This window comes from Capra hircus, chromosome 18, assembly GCF_001704415.2.
Source record: "Capra hircus breed San Clemente chromosome 18, ASM170441v1, whole genome shotgun sequence".
Taxonomy (NCBI): domain Eukaryota; kingdom Metazoa; phylum Chordata; class Mammalia; order Artiodactyla; family Bovidae; genus Capra; species Capra hircus.
Genome location: NC_030825.1, coordinates 53208491 through 53228225, shown reverse-complemented (window position 1 = coordinate 53228225; position 19735 = coordinate 53208491). Strand labels below are relative to the sequence as shown.

At 42.5% G+C, this 19735-nt stretch overlaps 1 protein-coding gene across 2 annotated transcripts; it reads right to left on the bottom strand.

Moving 5' to 3' along the window:
- LOC102189237 (zinc finger protein 227) lies at nucleotides 1628–13978 on the bottom strand. 2 transcript variants are annotated; one of them, XM_013971406.2, is made up of 6 exons: nucleotides 13917–13978; nucleotides 13263–13429; nucleotides 11547–11608; nucleotides 9980–10106; nucleotides 2699–4687; nucleotides 1628–1727 (listed from the first exon to the last, which is right to left on the bottom strand). In XM_013971406.2, the coding sequence occupies exons 3-6, from the start codon at nucleotides 11604–11606 to the stop codon at nucleotides 1648–1650; spliced, it is 2256 nt and encodes a 751-aa protein (XP_013826860.2). In that variant the 5' UTR covers nucleotides 11607–11608; nucleotides 13263–13429; nucleotides 13917–13978; the 3' UTR covers nucleotides 1628–1647. The 2 variants fall into 2 exon arrangements, with proteins under 2 accessions (XP_013826860.2, XP_013826861.2); XM_013971407.2 differs by lacking the exon at nucleotides 1628–1727 and having other exon boundaries at nucleotides 1885–4687.

The following is a 19735-nucleotide window of genomic DNA, read 5'->3' as shown; positions in this document are numbered from 1 at the left end:
ACACTTTTTCCCCTTTGGATTCCACGTATAAGATAAAATGATACCATGCAGTGTCTTTCTCTGTCTTGTTTCATTTAGTTTATGTCCTACAGTTTCATTCATGTTGTCACAAATATTTCTCCATATTTTTCCTGTGAACCAATGGTTAGAACAGCTTGATTCCAGTTTGTTTGTTTGTTTTTTTTTTAAGAAACATACTTCATGGGGGTTCTGTTTGTATCTCCTATTATCCTAACTGGAAGCTGCCAAGACACCCTTAAAAAGAACAAGATGAGAAAATGTCTTCTACCAAATACCAAGACTCATTGCAAAGCTATGCTGAAGTAGTGTGGTATTAGTAAAATTACTGAAAGGTAGACCAATCAAAGGGAATTGAGAGTCAAGAAATCTATCTAATCATATTTAAACCACTGATTTTCTTCAAAAGTGGCGCTGCAAAATAGTGGGGAATAAGGGAAATTTTCAGTAACTGGTATAGCTGCTGCTGCTGCTGCTAAGTCGTGTCAGTCGTGTCCGACTCTGTGCAGCCCCATAGACGGCAGCCCACCAGGCTCCTCCATCCCTGGGATTCTCCAGGCAAGACTGAATATTCAAATGGTGAATAATTAAATTATATGGGAGGAAATATAGACCTTTCTTTAAAGATTCTGTAAGTTGATTTCAGTTCTGTCACCTATCAAAAAATAAATAAAAAGGAGAGGGAGAGAGAAAAGGGAATGAGAGAACTGATAAGTTTGAATAAGGCCTGGAGTTTAGACAATGTTATATATCAATATTCAATTTTCCTGAGTGCTAAACATGTAGATATGTAAGTAAATTTCCTTGTTCTTACAATATATCAATACGTCTAAATACTTAAGTATTTAGATGCAAAGGGTAAAAGGACTGGAATATACTCATGGTTAAGAAAAAGTACCTGTCAATGTGATATTACTCAGCCATAAAAAGGAATGCATTTGTCAGTTCTAATGAGGTGGAAGAACCTAGAGCCTAGTATATAGAGTGAAGTAAGTCAGAAAGAGAAAGACAAATGTCGTATATTAACACATGTATATGGAATCTAGAAAGATGGCTCTGATGAACCAATCTGAAAGGCAGCAGTGGAGATGCAGACAGAGAGAACAGACTTGCGGACACTGTGGGAAGAAGGTGGGAAAAACTGAGAGAATAGCATTGAAACATATGCATTGCCAGGTGTAAACTTAGACAGCCGGTGGAAAGGTGCTGCATGACACGGGAGCTCAAATCCAATGTTCCTAGAGGGGTGGGGTTGGAGGTGGGAGGGAGGTTCAAGAGGGAGGGGACATGTGTATACCTATAGCTGATTGATGTTGATATATGGCAGAAACCAACATAATATTGTAAAGCAGTTATCCTCCAATTAAACATACTTTTAAAAAGTATGTGTCAATATGTGCACACATACATACACATTCACATCCATTAAGAGAATATGTTTCAAATATGTTAACTGGTGAATCTGAGTAAAGAGTGCCTGAAAGATTTCAGATAGTTTTTTACAATTTCTGGCATGTGTTAAATTATTTCAAAACAAGTTTAAAGAAACATAAAAAATTTACATGAAGCAAAATTCCATCATTTAGAGATCAGTAAAAATAAATACCTACCTTTTCTATTTTAATGAGATCACACAAAAATCCCATGCTTTGTTTCTCCAGGTGAACGTTTTCTGGATATCTTCCAACGTCCGTTAACAACAATTTGCACTAGATAAATAAATCATAAAATACTTTGGCAACCCAACTGATTATTTCTATGTTTGCTATTATAAACAATGATGCAGTGAACATTCCTTCATATACATCTGTGGCAGATACATGTTTTAAGTCATATTATCATATAAAATAGTCATATTATGAATCCTTGGCTATATGAAACTTTTAGTATTTTATTCATTTTCATAGTTTTACAGTATTAGTAAAAAAAAAAATGGCCATTATAAATAAGTATAAAATGGAAGTTGATGAAAAAATAACCCCAAGTCTTCCTTGACTCCCACCCTCCCACCAAAAAACTAGCTAATATATGGCAAATATCCTTTTCACACATTATCTTTAGGCATATATTCACTTTGTAGTGGTGGATGGTTTAGTTGCTAAGTTGTGTCTGACTCTTGTGACCCCACGGACTGTAGCCTGCCAGGCTCCTCTGTACGTGGTATTTTCCAGGCAAGATTACTGGAGTGGGTTGCCATTTCCTTCTCCAATATTCACTCTGAGAGATCATTTAAATCAAGTGGATCTTACCAAGAGGGTTACAACCTATTTTTTCCCTGTTACTATCTATGGTTCTATGTTACCAACCATTTTAATGGACTTGCTAGAAAGAGCCACCTGAAGGAATCCCTTTCCATCTCAACATTTTATAGCAGCGGACCCCAACCTTATTGGCACCAGGGACTGGTTGTGTGGAAGACAATTTTTCAAAGGACCAGAGGTAGGAGGAATGGTTTTGGGATGATTCAAGCACATCCTTAGCTCCACCTCAGATCATCAGGCATTAGATCTTAGAGGTTGGAGACCCCTGCTTTATAGTTTATCACCAGCATGGACTCTCCAAAACCCTCAATCTGTGTATCCTGACTGAAGCCGTCAACACGTTTCTCATTTTTAAAGATTCTTGCCAGTGTGGACTTTCTGATGGTATGTCAGCCGTGAACGGTGACTGAAGTCCTTACCGCATACGTCGCACTTGTAGGGTTTTTCTCCTGTGTGGACCCTCTGGTGGGCTTGAAGCCGAGAACTCTGACTGAAGCCCTTCCCACAATCCTCACATTTAAACAGTTTCTCCCGGGTGTGGACGCTCAGGTGGACTCGAAGATTGGAGGGGAGACTGAAGGCCTTCCCGCACTCCTCACACTTGTGGGGTTTCTCTCCTGTGTGGACCCTCTGGTGGTGGCGAAGGTTCAGGCTCCGCCCGAAGCCTTTCCCACACTCCTCACACTTGTAAGGCTTTTCACCAGTGTGGCCCCTCTGGTGGTAAATAAACTGGGAACTGTATCGGAAGCCCTTCCCACACACATCGCATTTGTAGGGCTTCTCCCCAGTGTGGACCCTTTGATGGGACTGAAGACCCGAGGACTGGCTGAAGCCCTTCCCGCAGACACCACACTTGTAGGGTTTCTCGCCTGTGTGGACCCGCTGATGGACCCGGAAGTCTATGGCCTGACTGAAGCTCTTGTCACACGCCTCACATTTGTAGGGCTTCTCTCCCGAGTGGACTCGCTGATGAGCATGAAGGTTGGACCTCCAGCTGAAGCCCTTCCCGCACGCCTCGCAGGTGTATGGTTTCTCTCCGGTGTGAATGACCTGGTGCAGCTTCAGGTTGGAACTGTAACTGAAGTCCTTGCCGCACACGTCGCACCTGTAGGGCTTCTCCCCGGTGTGGACTCGCTGGTGGGTCTGGAGCTTGGAGGACTGGCTGAAGCCTTTCCCGCACGTCTCGCACTTGAACCGCTTCTCCCCGGTGTGGACGTTCTGGTGGACCTGGAGATTTGAAGCCTGACTAAAGCCCTTCCCACACTCCTTGCAGGTGTAGGGCTTCTCCCCTGTATGGACGCGGAAGTGGATGTGGAGGTCCGTGTTCCGGGTGAAGCCTTTGCCGCAGGCCTCACACCGGTAGGGCTTCTCTCCAGTGTGGACCCGCCGGTGGCAAATCAGAGGCGAGTTGTGACTGAACCCCTTGCCGCAGACGTCACACTTATAGGGCTTCTCCCCGGTGTGGACCCTCTGGTGTATGTGGTAATGGGCGGCCTGCGTGAAGCCCTTCCCGCACTCCTCACACTTGTAGGGTTTCTCGCCCCTGTGGACCCGCTGGTGAACACGGAGGTTGACGCTCCAGCCGAAGCCCTTCCCGCACTCTTCACACTTGTAGGGCTTCTCTTCCGTGTGGACTCGCTGATGGCACTGAAAATTGGAACTCTGGCTGAAGCATTTACCGCACTCCTCGCATCTGTAAGGTTTCTCCCCTGTGTGCGTCCGGTAATGGATGATGAGGCCTGTGCTGCTACCGAAGGCCTTGCCACAACTGTCACACCTGTAGGACTTTTCTCCTGTGGGGTTAGAGTGATGGGGGTGAAAGGAGTTCGGATGGAAATAATCGCCGGATTCAGGACAATTATTGACAGTCCCTCCTGGGTGAATTTTCTGATGAGTCTGCAGATGGGAGCATTCTTCTCCAGGGTCAACCTTCTGATGAACTGGGAGCACTGTGCCATGACTGACGCCCTCCCCACACACTCTACAGGGACGCGGTCTCTCTCCTTTGCAGGGTGTCTGTTTTGCGTCAGTTTTGCCAGGTTTGCTCAGTGGTGAATTCTTTGTGAAGCCTTCACATACATGCAGATGATTTTTCACATTCATCTGTTTATCTCTGCTTGGATTCTCTGACTCGCTCAGACACCTACTCCCACAAGAAGTCTGGGCTGTCAGAATCAAAAACTCCTGATTCTCAAGGCAACTGAAGTGATCTCCTTTATGATTCATTATATGGTTCTCATCTTCAGAAACTTGAAGAGAATCACCTTGCAGGAACCACAAACTCTTCCTTTGCAGAGTTAAATCATTTGCGGCCTGTTTCCAGATTTGCCAGCAGGACAGCTCTTCACATGAGAGGTACTGTAACATGACTTTTCCAAGAGTCTCCATCTCATTTGGGATCTTGCTGCCTAAAGAAAAGATGATATTCAGAGGTGAGGACAAGTAAATGCTTTGTTCAGAAATAACATGGCCCAGGGTTTCACACCTGGGCCATGGGATGAGGCCTTGATAATCCAGTGCAAGAGTCATGTCTGTACCACACCGTTTATCCTTGTTATCCTTTCCAAAACAAAGAAAGGGGTCAGCAAACTCTTAAGGAAACGTGATCCATTTAGAACCACAGGTCTAACAGTTTGATAGGAGGGTGGTAGGTGTGAAACCAGGTGGCTGCAGCATAACTAAGACAACCCACACTCCAGACAAAGCAACATCAATTGAAAGCCCCCTGCTTTTCCTTAGCAGCCTTACAATAAGTGGGCTTCTACCCAGTTAGGTTACAAAAGCTCAGAGTGCAGGCACAAACCAGTACTTTAGGTCCTGGTAGCAATGATCTTCCAAGAGCAAATCTGGGAAGTGGTTGGGATAATAACATCCATTGTTCTAAACCTGGGAGTAATTCAGGTCTCTGTGAAAAGCAGCAGGAAAGGGGAAAACTAACTTTGAACAGCTGAGAAAGAACTTGGGTGGAGGAAAGAAAGAACAGAGTGCAGACTCTCAAAGGAAACCTCGAATGGGAGGAGAGGGGGTGTTCTATTCAACTTAGAAAGTTTTTGTCCAAGAAGCTGTGAAGCTTGCCTTTTCTCTTATTCCCTTTGGGCTCTCTGCTTGAATGTCACTCTGTTGGGTGAGGCCTTCCTATCACCCAATGTAAAAATAATTCCTCCCCACTCCCCACATTTTCCATTCTTCCCATCTGTCTTACTCTGCTTCATGTTCCCCACAGCACTTACTGATTTACTAATACTCCCTAGTTTTTTCTTCCCTCTTAGACCCACTAGAATAAGTCATAAGGAAGACATGCACTTTGCTTTCTTCACTGCTTTATCCCCACTGTAGCAGAATCCTTCGAATTGCTGACATGTTTTAGAGAACTGTGAAACCAATCCCACACCTTGTGACGTTGGGGAAAAAGAAAAGATTAAAAACATGAAAAGTGTATCAGAAGCAGTATGGGTACCACGACATGAAATGCCTGTTTCAGCTGTAGACATACACATAAATATGCATGTGCATTATATTCATGCTGGGTTGGGATGCAAAATATTTCTTATTGAGGATCACAGTTAAAAATGTATGGAAGGGGCTCCCCTGGTGGTCCTGTGATTAGGAATCCACTTGCCAATGCAGGGGACACGGGTTCGATCCCTGGTCTGGGAAGATTCCACGGGGCAACTAAACTCACGCACTACAACTACTTTGCTTGTACTCCAGAGCCTGCAAGTGGCAGTTACGGAAGCCTGCAGACCTCGAGCCTGCGCACAAGAGAAGCCACCACAATGAAAAGTCCGCACACCACAACTAGAGAGCAGTCCCCGCTTGCCAGTTAGAGAACGCCAACGCAACAACGAAGACCCAGCACAATAATTAATTAATTAATTAATTTTAAAAAATGTATGGAAGCCTCTGGCTTAAAATGTTTAAGGGGGTGTTAAGTCCTGAATTATTAATTTCCTTAAATGGAAAGTTATAGTCAAATACAAACTGGACAAGTCCCAACAGTTACGTGTACACTTCTGGGTATGACAAGCTTGCTAACTGAACATCCTTAAGATGCCCATGCCCTAATCCCTGGAGCCTGCAGATACGTGAATGGACACAGCAACAAGGACTTTGGGTTTGACTGAATGAAGGATCCTGAGATGGGGAGGTTATCCTGGATTCTCCAGATGAGCCCAGAGTAAAGACAAGGGTCCTTGTAAGAGGGAGACAGGAAAGAACTCTCCCTCCAGTACCAATCTGTATCCTTTTTGCTATAATAAAATCGTAATTGTACGTAGAGAGCTTTCCTGAGCTTGTCCTGAGTTGTCCTAGCAAATTATTGTAGAAACGCCTGAATTTGTAGTCAGTTGGTCAGAAGTGAGGCCCTGGGAAGCCTGGGGTTCAGACACCTGGTGGGCAGTGCCCTTAGCCTGTGAACTTTGCATGTTTGGTATCAGAACTCACTGCAACATGTAGAAGGCTTCTTATGTTGCCTGTGACATCAGCCTATTATGACACCAGGATGCAAAGTACACTGAAAAATCTACTTAGATTTTCTGTAAAAATTCTGTAGTTTTCTTTCCTAGGATGTGAATTATACTGGAAAATCTATTTAGGAATTCTGTCATTTTCTTTCCTAATCAGAACTCCTTCATATCCATGGGTTATGTCAATGCCCTTAGACTTCTGGAAATATCCAGCTTGAAACAATTACCATATATGTCATATGACTGCTTGGGTAGTGGCTACTTGGAAGTTCAGTGGGAAGCTGGCTGGAGGGATGAGGCAGTTCCTGTTCATAAGCAGCCAACTTGAAATTGTTACATGAGAAGTGATGAACTATAATGCCTGGCATCTTGGTATGGCTAGTTTTTGATAATTTAGTGATACATTCTGATAACTGTGAACAGCTTTTATCTTATAAGGTTACTGAGTATGTACTGTTACACATTGAAAAATATTAAGAAATTAGAATTACATTAGAGGTTCATGGGGAGACAAAGTTCCAAAATGATCCATTAAATCCTGAAACGTGGATGATGAAGAAGTTAAAAAAAAAAAAACTACAAAAAAACGTTTGAGAAAGGGTGGCAGAAAATGCTACCAGATTTCTTAAGAGAAAGACTTGGTCTATGGCACAAAGCTGAAGTGTGACAATATGGAGGCTCATGATTCCAGAGGTCCAGTGTGCAATGCAAAAACACTGTAAATTAACTATACTTCAATCTAAAAAAAAGAAAAAGAAAAGCGAGATCCTTTCCTGTGAGGTTCATGATTCTGGAGGTCTGGTGTGCAATGTAAAAACACTGTAAATTAACTATACTTCAATTTAAAAAAAGAAAAAGAAAAGCGAGATCCTTTCCTGTGAAGCAAGTACATAATATTCCTGAACGCATCAAACGTGAAGCAACATGTAGACCTGAGAAGGGAGACGGACAAACGGAGGCAGATCGGCAGTTCCCAGAATTCAGGGCCTGGTCCATCATGTTGGCAGATAAGCTTCTCTGCTTCATTCTTCAGGCAGAGGGAAGGTATATACACTTACATTCCCATGAACGTCTAATACATTTAAATGGGTAGAAGTGAGGAATGTGCAAATTAAAGAGAAAGAAAGGAAAGAAGCGGAGGGAAAGGAAAAGGAGATTAGAAAGTGAAGTGAACAAAGCAGATCTGAGCGAGGGCAGGAGAACCGAGGGCCATGGAGGGGCTGGGGATCCGGAGGATGAAGCGCACTTCACGGATGAGGAAGGCTGAGGTCACAAGTCAGGACTGTGAGGAGAGCTTCCTCACCCCTGCTCCAAACAACAGTAATTCTTGGAGTAATTTCTTCACCCAAGAATTATGTGCTGGGCACCTATCACGCAGAAGGGCTGTTGGAGGCTTTGAACAGAGACAGCAAACACAACTGTCCAAATTCGTACTTTCACAGGGAGACAGATGATGAACAAGGAAATAAAGACAGGTTACTGGGTCAGGGGGTGGTCAGTGCTTAGACACAGATTAAGACAGGGTGAAGGCATGGAGAATGGGGAGAGGATGGGACAGTGAATGGGGCAGACACAGAAGGGCTGTCTGATGAGATGAGATTTGAGCAAAGACCTGAGCGAGTAAGGGAGTGGCTGGGGGCCTGGACACTGAGGCAGAGAGCAAGTCGAAGGCCAGGAAGCAGAAAAGAATACTCCAAAAAGGGCCAGGATGGCAGGGATGATGAAAGCAAGGGTCAATGGCCAGGCGATCAGAGAGGAACTTGGTGAGAAAGCCAGGCCAGGTAGGGTCCTGCAGTCCACAAGATCTCAGAATGAGACGGGAGGCCTTGGAAGTTTTGAGCAGAGGAATGACGTAATCTTACTCGCTTTCTAAAGAACCAGTCTGGCAACTATATGAGATTACAGGGGTGCAAGGGTGGAAGCATGGAGACCAGTGTGGAGGCTGCTGTCACAGGCAAGAGACGACGGCATGGATGTGGAAAGAAGCAGAGTAACTAATATCTGAAGTAACAGCTCAGTGGATCTCACTGGAATGCCCATTTCTTTGGGTTTCCCTCTCCAATGTCCACAGTTTTTCTTCTGTCTCCAACTGGGATACCATATCTGCTTTGAAGGGAAGATGGCCTAGGAAAAGCCAGATTTATATATATAAGGTGAACACACCGCTAAAAGAGATGTTTGTCCAAATTCTATAACCCTTGAGTGATATTTCAAAAACTTTTTGATCACGAACTGTAATAATAAATAAATTTAGGGAACTACACTCAATGTTTTGTAATAACCTACAAGGGAAAAGAAACTGAAAAAGAATACGTATATACAACTGCGTCACTTTGCTATACACCTGAAAGTAACACAACACTGAATTAATGTATCAACTATACTTCAATTAAAAAAAAGAGATGTCATAACCTAGTTCATGACTATATATAGATAAAATCAGATTTAGCCAATGTCTGTTTTTATCATATTTCCCACATTCTCACACTACTTAATGCAAATGGTCATGGGTTTTGCTGCAATGTGAGTGGGTCTTGATAAGGAACTCTGACAGTTTCTATTCTTATTCTATTTTATAGAAAAAAAAATAATCCCAGTACAATGAACTAAGGTGACTCCATGATCCACCAAAATATTTGACAAAGTATAGAGGCTAAGCTGCGCATTTCTAGTTCATCTAAAACAGGGTTTTTCAATCAGGCACTACTGATATTCTGGACTGGCTATTCTGTGTGGTGAGGGTTGTGTTGTACATTGGAGAAGGTTTAACCGCATTGCCAGCCACGAGATGCCGGTAGCACCCCTCCCTCAGCTGTGACAATCAAAACGGTCTCCAGACATCACTAAACATCCCCAGGGAGGCAAAATCACCCCTGGACAGAACTCTGCCCAAGTAGACAGGGATCAGAGAATCCTGAGAATTAGAAACGTCTGTCTTCCAGGTCAGGGAACCATTTCAAAAGGTCCAAGGTGGACAAGGAAATCACAATCCACTCCGGAATTCTTGCCTGGGAAATCCCATGGACAGAGGAGCCTGGTGGGCTATAGTTTGTGGGGGTCACAAAAGAGCTGGACACAACTTAGCAACTAAACCACAACAACAAAATAGAAACTATAAAACTAACCTTCGGTTAAAAAAAAAAAATTGGCTAAAAGGTCCAACCCTTCAAACAAAGAAGGATCAGAGACTCTCAAGGGGGATGAGGTTCAGGGTCAGAGGGCGCCCATCCTCACCCACTGAGACCAGGTTCCGGAAGTTCTCCACCATCACATCCTGGTACAGCTTCCTCTGGGCTGAGTCCAGCAACCCCAGCTCCTCCTCAGTGAAGACCACAGCCACATCCTTGAAGGTCACGGCCTCCTACAACATCAAACACGTGTCAACTCAGTCTTACAACCTCCACTGAAAGGACAGCATGAAGCAGGATAAAGAAGATGAACCCCCAAAACGGTTACTGATTTGGAGGGACTCCAGGCAGGTTTCGGTCCCAACACCTGTCTCTTTCTCTCAGTGACAGTGTTGTCACCTCCCTACCACCCCACTCCATCACTGTTCTTAACGACTGCAAAGGTCACGGGCCATCAGTAACCCTCCAGGACAGGTGCACAGCTTCTGGTCTGTGCTTTAAAGGCATGAGCCACATCCAGAAACTGCTGCATCCACAGCTAGTGAAGACATAGGCTAAGTTCACACTTCAAGGCTTTAATTACAGGATACTGGGCAAATTCCCTCACCTCTCACTATCTTAGTTTCCTCTATGTAATGGTATCTAAATCACAAAGTGTTTGAAAGGATCACATTAATGAATACATGTAAATCACTTACACTGGTGCCTGGAACATAATAAGTGCTCTGTAAATTTGAACAAGCAGTTTTATTATAATCTCTTTCATTTCATTTTGTTAAGGCAAATTCTTAACCACTGGACAGGGAGGCCTGGCGTGCTATGGTTCATGGGGTCGCAAAGAGTCAGACACGACTGAGAGACTGAACTGAACTGAAAGCCTTAAAAAATGAAACAAAAAAAATTCAAGAATCTAAGTGAAATAAATAAATAGAAAGATTTATTAACATTTTCACACATTTAGTTATTAATGATCATTATTTTTATAAGTCTACTTTCCTTTTTTTTGACACGTCTATTAATTTCTTTTATTCATATTCCAATTGGGTCTTAGTTTGTGTTGCTAATTTTGATAAGAATTAGAGATATTAAACCTTTATCTAATGCTTACACGTACACCTCACTGGACTTCCCTGGTGGTCCAGTGGTTAAGAATTTGCCTCCCAATGCAGGGCACATGGGTTCGATCCCTGGTCTGGGAAGATTCTACTTACTGTGGGGCAACTAAGCCCACACACCAGAAGTAGAGAGTAGCCCCCTCTTGCCACAACTAGAGAAAGCCAGTGTATAGCAACAAAGACCTAGCACAGCCAGTAAATCAGTTACATAATAAAATTCTAAATAAATCAATAAGTATATCCCATCAGTTCTAATATTGCAAATATATAGTCGTGAGTGCCTATGAAAAAAGAAAATGAGAAAGAGAAAACAGCCAGTTTTTAAAGAGGGTAGCACTGTAAATTATGTTTGTCTATTTTAAGTTTCCCTAATTTTTTCAAAGATTGCTTTGTGAAGCAAAGAAGATGATAAAACAAACAAAACACACAGCCTAGCATACAACGTGCACTCAAGATGTGTTGTGTTCATTAAGCTTTCCAAGGAAGATTAGGGACAAAGATGTCTCTAATCTATGAGAAATAAAATCCTTAAAAGACAGAAAGCAATGCCTTACTTACCTGAAACTCGGTCATTCTCTCATGATCCTTCTGGGGAAAGTCAGAGTCCTGAGAAGGCATAACTGGGGAAGGACAAAGAAGCTATGAGATGCAGGCCATGGCTTTTATGACCCCATGTGGATCTTTGCAGAAATTATACACGCACACGCATGCTCCAGGGCAGATACGCCCACATAGCGTGGTAAGCAGAGCTTGGAGTAGACTGCAGCTACTAAGACTGTCAGCCAGACTGCAGCCAACGGACAAGGAACAACCTGCACAGCAACACACAGCATCCCTACTGTGAAGATTTCTGCTCCTACTATACACAAAGCGAAAAGATGGCCTATGGAACGGGAGGAAATGTCTGCAAATGATGCGGCCGACAAGGAGTTAATCTCCAAAATATACAAACAGCCCATATAGCTTAATATCAAAAATGCAAACAACAGGGGGACTTCCCTGGAGGTCCAGTGGTTAGGATTCCAGGCTCTCACTGCTGTGACCCAGGTTCAATCCTTGGTTGGGAAACCAAGATCCCTGCAAGCTGTGAGGTACAGCCCAAAATACAAAATAAAATAAAAATAAATTTCAAAAAAAGCAAACAACCCAATCAAAAAATGGACAGAAGACCTAAATAGACATCTCCAAAGAAGACATACAGGTGGTTAAAAGGCACATGATAAGATGCTCATCGTCACTAATTATTAGATGTAAATCAAAACTACAATGAGGTACCACTTCACAGTGGTCAGAATGTCCATCATTAAAAAGTCTACACACAATAAATGCTGGAGAGGGTGTAGAGGAAAGGAAACCCACTTACACTCCTGGTGGCAATGTAACCTAGTGAAGCCACCTGGAAAACAATATGCAGATTCCTCAAAAAACTAAAAGCAGAGTTGCCATATAATCCAGCAATTCCACTCCTGGACATACACTCAGATAAAACTATAATTTGAAAAGATACATGCATCCCAGTGTTCACAGCAACACTATCCACAACAGCCAAGACATGGTAACCACCTAAATATCCATTGACAGATGAATGGATAAAGTACATGTTGTGTATACATATGCAAAGGAATATTACTCAGACATTAAAAAGAACAAAACAATGCCATTCGCAGCAACATGGATGGGCCTAGAGATTATTATACTAAACAAAGCCAAAAAGAAAAAGGCAAATACTATATGACATTACTTAAATGTGGGATCTAAAGTATGACACACATCCATGAAACAGACTCAAAGAACAAACTGTTGTTGGCGGCAGGGGTGGGGTGGGGTGGGGGGCAGGGGACATGAGGAGAGGGGAGTATTGGGAGTTTGGGATTAGTAGATGCAAACTGTTATGTACAAATGGGTAAACAAGGTCCTACTGTGTAGCACGGGGAACTGTATTCAATATTCGGGGATAATCATAATAAAAAGAATATAACTGAGTCAATTTGCTATACAGCAGAAATTAACACAACCTTGTAAATCAACTATACTTCAAAACATTTTTCTTATATTTAAAACCTAAAGTAAATAAAATGTTTTCTATTTTAATATTATTTCAAAAACATATTTATGGTAGAAATACACACGCACATATTAACAAGCATATTAAATAGTCTCAGATATATTCAATAGATAACTGAACGTTTTCCTAGTGGTAATTTATTGAGTGAAGGAAACCTAATTAACTGAAAACAGATGACCGACCAAGAAAGACCTTTCATTAGTACGTACCTGCGGCTACGCTCTGAGGCAGGAAGTCCTTCCCTTCCCCTCTTTCCGGATTCAGGACAGGCGATGAAAACGATGCGGTGGGACAGAATGACTATGTTCGTCTCACGTTTCCTGTATAAACTGCAGCGGACATTCCGAGGTGCTAGCGCGGGGTGACTCAGTGCTTCCTAAAGAAAGAGATCAGTCAAAACTCGGAAGGAGCTGTCTCCGGACGGAAAGGCCACGCCATCGCTCGCTCCTGGGTATCTTCCCTGGGGCATCCAGTCAAAACGGTGCTCCTGGGAAGATTAACTGCATCAATAGCAAAAGCCTACCCGTGGTGCCACCAGTATTCGAAGCTGCTGACACGTATGATCTCACTTGAATCTAATCACAACCCTAACCAGTAGTGACCATATCTCTTGCAGTTTTACAGAGGATGAAAGTAGGGAAACGGATAATCAACAGCGGGTCATATATCGTACGGACAGAAGTTAGCAGCGCTGCTTGGCAAGCCAGGGAGGAGAGCAGAGGGATTCCGCACTTCTGCTCTCTTCTTGGCTTTCGCCGGCGGCCACGACCTCTCCATACTAAGACAGCCGGCCAGGTGGTAACTAGTACCACGCTCAAACCAGAAAAGCTCGGAGGGGTCGAGGGGGCGCAGGGATAACTCACCTCCCAGTCCGAAAGGAATGGTGGCGGCTGCGCTTTCCCGGAGCGGAAGAGCCTCTGACTACACAGAGCTCAGGAACTACACTTCCCAAAAGCCCTGGAGAACACGAGCAGCAGCCCCTCATTTCCGGAGAGATTTGGGGCGCGGGGCGGCGGGGGTGGTGGGTAGGGTAGCGAAATACATTTCCCAGGACTCCAAGTGGAGGAAGGGCCATGCCTGCCCCTTTGGAGCTTTAACCCGACTCTCGGGAGTTCTCGGCCAAAGATTTCCAGAAACTCCTTCATGCCATCCTGTTACTGCCAACCTAAAGCAGTTCTCTAACGCCAGTAGTGCTTTGTTTTATCTCATTGATAAAACATAACTAATATTTGAAGAATCAGAATCTTAATAAAAAGAACTATAAGAAACATATCAATGCAGTAGGATTGTAACCACTCTACCAGAAAAAACAAATGGGGCGGGGGTGGGGGGTGGGGAGGATGATAGCTTTAAAATGTAGTTTTAACGTTTTTAGATATGAGTGAAAGATCCCAAAATGCAATGGGGGAAGGTCATGGATTTCTACTATTGTTAACAGAAAAGTCAAATAATTCAGAACTTGGCCGCTGAGGACAACTAGACATGAAGTGGAAAGACAAGTTTCGTAGCCTGTGGGATCAATTTCTCAATGCAATCAGGGCCTTTGTACTCAATCCTCAGAGTTACTGAATTTGAAAGATGAAAACATTATTGTTAATTAGCTGTTTAGTGGCCTCACTCGTGTCCAACTCTTGGCGACCCTATGCACTGCAGCCCACCAGGCTCCCCTGTCAAGGGGATCTCACAGGCAAGAATATTGGAGTGAGTTGCCATTCCCTTCTCCAGGGGCTTTTCCACCACCCAGGAATCAAACCCTGGTTTCCACCAGGGAAGCTCCTAGCTGTTAAGTCTTGGGCAGATACAATAAACTCACTAAAAGTAAAATTCTAAAAACCTGAAAGAATTTTCCTTGTCCAAAGGACAACTAGACATGGAGTGGAAAGACAAATTTCGTAGACCGTGTGATCAATTTTTCGATGCAATCCGGGCCATTGTAATCAGAGAGTTACTGAATTTGAACTTTTCCTGTCCTTTTTCTTATAGCAATTTCATAAAAAACCCAGTGCTTTTGGATCCTTTCACTAACCTTCTGATATGCATGAAAATTTTCTAAGACACTAAGCTCTGTAGATCACAACAAACTGTAAATTTCTTAAAGAGATGGGAATACCAGACCACGTCACCTGCCTCCTGAGAAACCTGTATGCAGGTTAAGAAGCAACAGTTAGAACTGGACATGGAACAACAGACTGGCTCAAAATTGGGAAAGGAGTAGTCAAGGCTGTATATACTGTCACCCTGATTATTTAACTTATATGCAGAGTACATCATACAATGCCAGGCTGGATAAAGCACACGAGTTTGAGCAGGCTCTGGGAGTTGGTGATGGACAGGGAAGCCTGGCATGCTGCGGTCCACGGGGTTGCAAAGAGCTGAATAAGGACCGAGCGACTGAACTGAATGACACCACGTTAATAATGCGGATAATGAGGCCAGGACAGAGTAAGTAACTAGCACAAAATTATACCCTAGGAAGTGGCAGAACTGACTGTAGTTGAAGGAGGCCAATTGAAGCCCCGGGAGACCTTTAAACCTGACGACCAGTCCCCAAGTTGGGGCTACAGGAACTTCTCTGAACTGGAGGCTCAGCAGAGAGGAACACAAACTCTGCAGCCTGCCGCGGTTTCTCTTACTCTCTCTGAGGACGAGGGTCAGAGACTCGCTGGCTCCACCACCAAGATTAGCCGGGCCCCGGGAACTGAAGACACTTTTACCCGAAGGGAAAGTGGAAGGTAGCCTATTCCTCCTACAGCGAAAGCACCGCCTATCTACTGGAGACAGCCCGTGGACCACTTCCCAGAATGCTCCAGCCATGCATAACGGAAGTGCTCTGTGCCACACGGACCTCAGACTACACGTCCCAGAATGCCCTGGAGAAATGACGGACACGGCCCCGCCCCCTGAAGTGGAAGTACTTCCGAATACCCTGAACTTCTAGGTACTGAATTCTAGAAGGCCAGCGCGGAGTTTGGCGAAGTTGTTCCGTTTGGAGCTGCTGTCTTTCTTGAGAATCCCAATCATTCTAGTATTGAAAGCTGAGCATCACTTTAGCCACGTTCAAGGGGCTTGAAAGGAGGTCGGGGTAGGGAAGAGAAGTCGGTAGTAAAACCTCAAAGAACTGCCTATAGGAATAAGTAACGTAGGGTAATGGATCACCTTTGGTGGAGACTAAAACCAAACTCTAAATCACCTCAATTACTTGAAATCAGATTAGCGTGAATCTTTTCTGTTAGTATCTTCTAGCACTTAAAAGTCTCGGCTTCCCTGGTGGCTCAGATGGTAAAGAATCTGCCCGCAATGCGGGAGACCCAGGTTCGACCTCTGGATTGGGAAGATCCCCTGCAGAAGGAAATGGCAACCGACTCCAGTACTGTTGCCTAGAGAATTCCATAGACAGAGGAGCCTGGCGGGCTACAGTCAGTCCATGGGGTCGCAAAGAGTCGGACACGACTGAGCTACTGACACTCAAGCACTTAAGGGGAATAAATGACAATTCTCTCTAGGGAAGATAGCATTATCCAAGGCTTCAAATTATTCCTATAATTTAAAAATAATATAGGGCAAAGTAGTCCTTGAAGAAAAAAGCATTATAAAATATACAAAGTTGATAAATTTCAAACTACCAAGAACGGGTTCACATACAATATAAAGCAAACTTGGAAAAGCAAAACTGACAGAACCACAAGGAGGAAAATTCACTATCAGAATGGGAATTTTTAATACAGAATTAGGAAGAAATGTGGGCTTTTGAAAGCATATACTAATACATAAGCTAATTATTAAAATGAAAAAAAAATAGCCCCTTGGTAATTTAAAAAATAACAAAAAATACAGTAAGTAGATGTAAGTGAATGAAGAGATCTATGAAATAGAAAGCAAAGACTTCCCTGGATGGGGAACGAAGATCCCATATGCAGAGAAGTGTGGCAAAACAAACAAACAAAAAAACACCAAATTTAAAAGGCAGTAGTTTTCCAGTCCTTGACTTAACTCACTAAACTATACAAATTACTTTGAGAGTTGGTGGGCTATTTTGATATCTACTCAAAACAAAATATAACATCTAATGCAATTTGAGGTAGCATGGACTTTCATACTCATATGAAGGTGTGGTCTAGGAAATGAATCTGAGAAACCTGCCTCTCACATTATATATACATACTCATTTTTGCTGAGTAAAGTTCTTTAACCAAACAAGTGTTAAACATCAGTGAAAAATGAACTAAGAACTAGGAAATAATATTCAAATCTCAACAGGTTGTTCTCATCATGCTATGTTCTTTCCCTAAGCACATCTTTTCCTTAGGGAATCTTTGATAAATTCTACCTCCAAGACTTACATATATTGACTCTTTATCTTCAGGTTTGCCCAATCAGTGTTACCTTGGTAAACAATTAAAACACTCATTTTCTAAATTCCTTTCCCCGCATAGCTCAAGGTTCTTTGTGTTACAGTACCTGGAATGAACCAGTTACTTTCCTAATCAAACCAAGCACTTGAAAGGACAAGCCAGTACTCTGGATTATCCATCAGCCCAGTAAGAAACAGAACTAAGACGTATTAATTTCTACTATTGGAATTAAAATAATCTTCTGGGCTGTATGGATTTATGCCTAAACTTCATTAGTTACAAAAATAAAGTTATACTAGCTGATATTCTGTATCTTTGAACACCCATTTATGTTTCTTTTTATAATTGATTCCCAGAGTTCTATTCCTTAACTTGGGCTATATATACATTTTCTTAACTGTGAGCGATTAGTATGTTTAGTAACTTTCTATGTTTTACATAGTTTTACTACCTACAGTGCTATAAATATCAGCATTTTACTGTAAAATTGATGCTTAATAAAAATTTTAAAATATGGAACCTAAAATGTGGAAACGCTCTGAAAATCCTGTCACTGTTTACATGAGGGTGAATATCCTTTTACAGATGACAGGATGGATTAAAATACACACGTTTAAACTGTGTGACGTCCCTAAACTACATTAGCCTGTTACATGCTTTCGTCCTGAGTCTTGGACATCATTTCTCTAGATCTGGTTTCATATACCAAAATATATTTAAATAAACTCCTACTGGAGATTTATTTCACTTTTATAAAATTTAGCAGCATCCTTGATGTGCTACTCACCTTTTCTACTTGACTCTTAAGTTCCATTTCTATGATTTCTGTATCATAGAAGTCACATCCTATATCTTGATATATATTTGCCAACTTCTCTTCAAAAAGCAGTTTTTCAACCCATCGCTATGAAAAGTGTGCAAGTCAGTCACTGAATCAATATGAAATGACCAACTTCCAACAAATAGTTGTTTTCCTTTTATTTCAGGCCAGGAAGGAGTAGTAATGGGGTAGAGAACTTGATGAAAGTAATCTACTTTATAAACAGTGTCTCTTCTTAACTTTGAAAGTCTTGATCAAAGTTAACACTAAGACCTTTGGAAGGCTATGACATCAAAGCCTAGATGGAAACGTGGAGAATAAAAAACCAACAATCGATTCATTTACTAGAAATGTTTGTCCTTTGTCACTGTCATTAATAACTCCGACTTGAAAAGAGAATCAACAGTATGTTTTCTGTACTGCAAGGTTAACCATCCATTTTTTAGTAAGTCTATACTGTCACAAGGGCTTCCTTGCAGCTCAGCTGGTACAGAATCCTCCTGCAGTGTAGGAGACCTGGATTCAATCCCTGGGTTGGGAAGATCTCCTGGAGAAGGGAAAGGCTAGCCATAGTATTCTGGCCTAGAGAATTGCAGAGAGTTGGACATGACTGAGCAACTTTCACTTCATTTCATACTGTCACAAAAAGTACCTGAATTTGTACCGTATAAATCTGACAGAATACTAGACAAACTCCAAGATGGTCTTAAGATACAACTGGAAGCAAGGCTAGGCAGACAAGAGCTAATCAAAATGGGACAACGTCAAATTAATACTGCAGACTGCAGTACTGAGTGGTTTACTCGTACTTTTAACTCTTTGTCTCTCTGAACTACTTTTAAGGCCACATTTAATTACCTGTTCTGAATAAAACTTTTAATGAAATTTTGAGCATGATTGCAATATAATCTATAAAACATTTTTCAATTACTAATGTAACAAATATTGAACACGTATGAAGTATTATGGGTTTCCTTTGTGGCTCAGCTGGTAAAGAATCCACCTGCAATGCAGGAGGCCTGGGTTCGATTTCTGGGTTGGGAAGATACCTTGGAGAAGGGAAAGGCTACCTACTCCAGTACCCTGGCCTGGAGAATTCCATGGACTGTATAGTCCACGGGGTCGCAGAGAGTCAGACATGACTGAGTAACTTTCACATGAAGTATTACTTGGCCATGGTCAGACTATGCAAATTCAGAACAAAGTCTCTGCATTCTGGAGAGACTACTGGGCAACAAGAGTTCTAATGGGCATTACTTTTGACCCATCCATCATACTTTTGTACAAGGCCTGATAAAATCATACTAAGTCTTCTCCTCTGAGTAGTATTTAATAATAAGGTCAAAGTTGAACTGAAGCCCTTACTATACTCCTTATAAGGGATCTCCGTTATGTGGCCTTCTGACTACTGGGACATGTTGAGCTATGGTTAAAATGCTGACTTTTTAATGAAACAAATGATTTTTTTTTTTTCTTTTGAACTTGACAACCAGAAGAATTCACATGACAC

Bases quoted from the DNA above. Each gene is read 5' to 3' on its own strand.
- LOC102189237 (XM_013971406.2), bottom strand. From the start codon at position 11,606: ATGCCTTCTCAGGACTCTGACTTTCCCCAGAAGGATCATGAGAGAATG. The intron at 10,107-11,546 runs GTAAGTAAGGCA...TTGATGTTGTAG, and splicing joins AGAGAATGACCGAGTTTCAG to GAGGCCGTGACCTTCAAGGA. The intron at 4,688-9,979 runs GTGAGGATGGGC...TCTTTTCTTTAG, and splicing joins CCGGAACCTGGTCTCAGTGG to GCAGCAAGATCCCAAATGAG.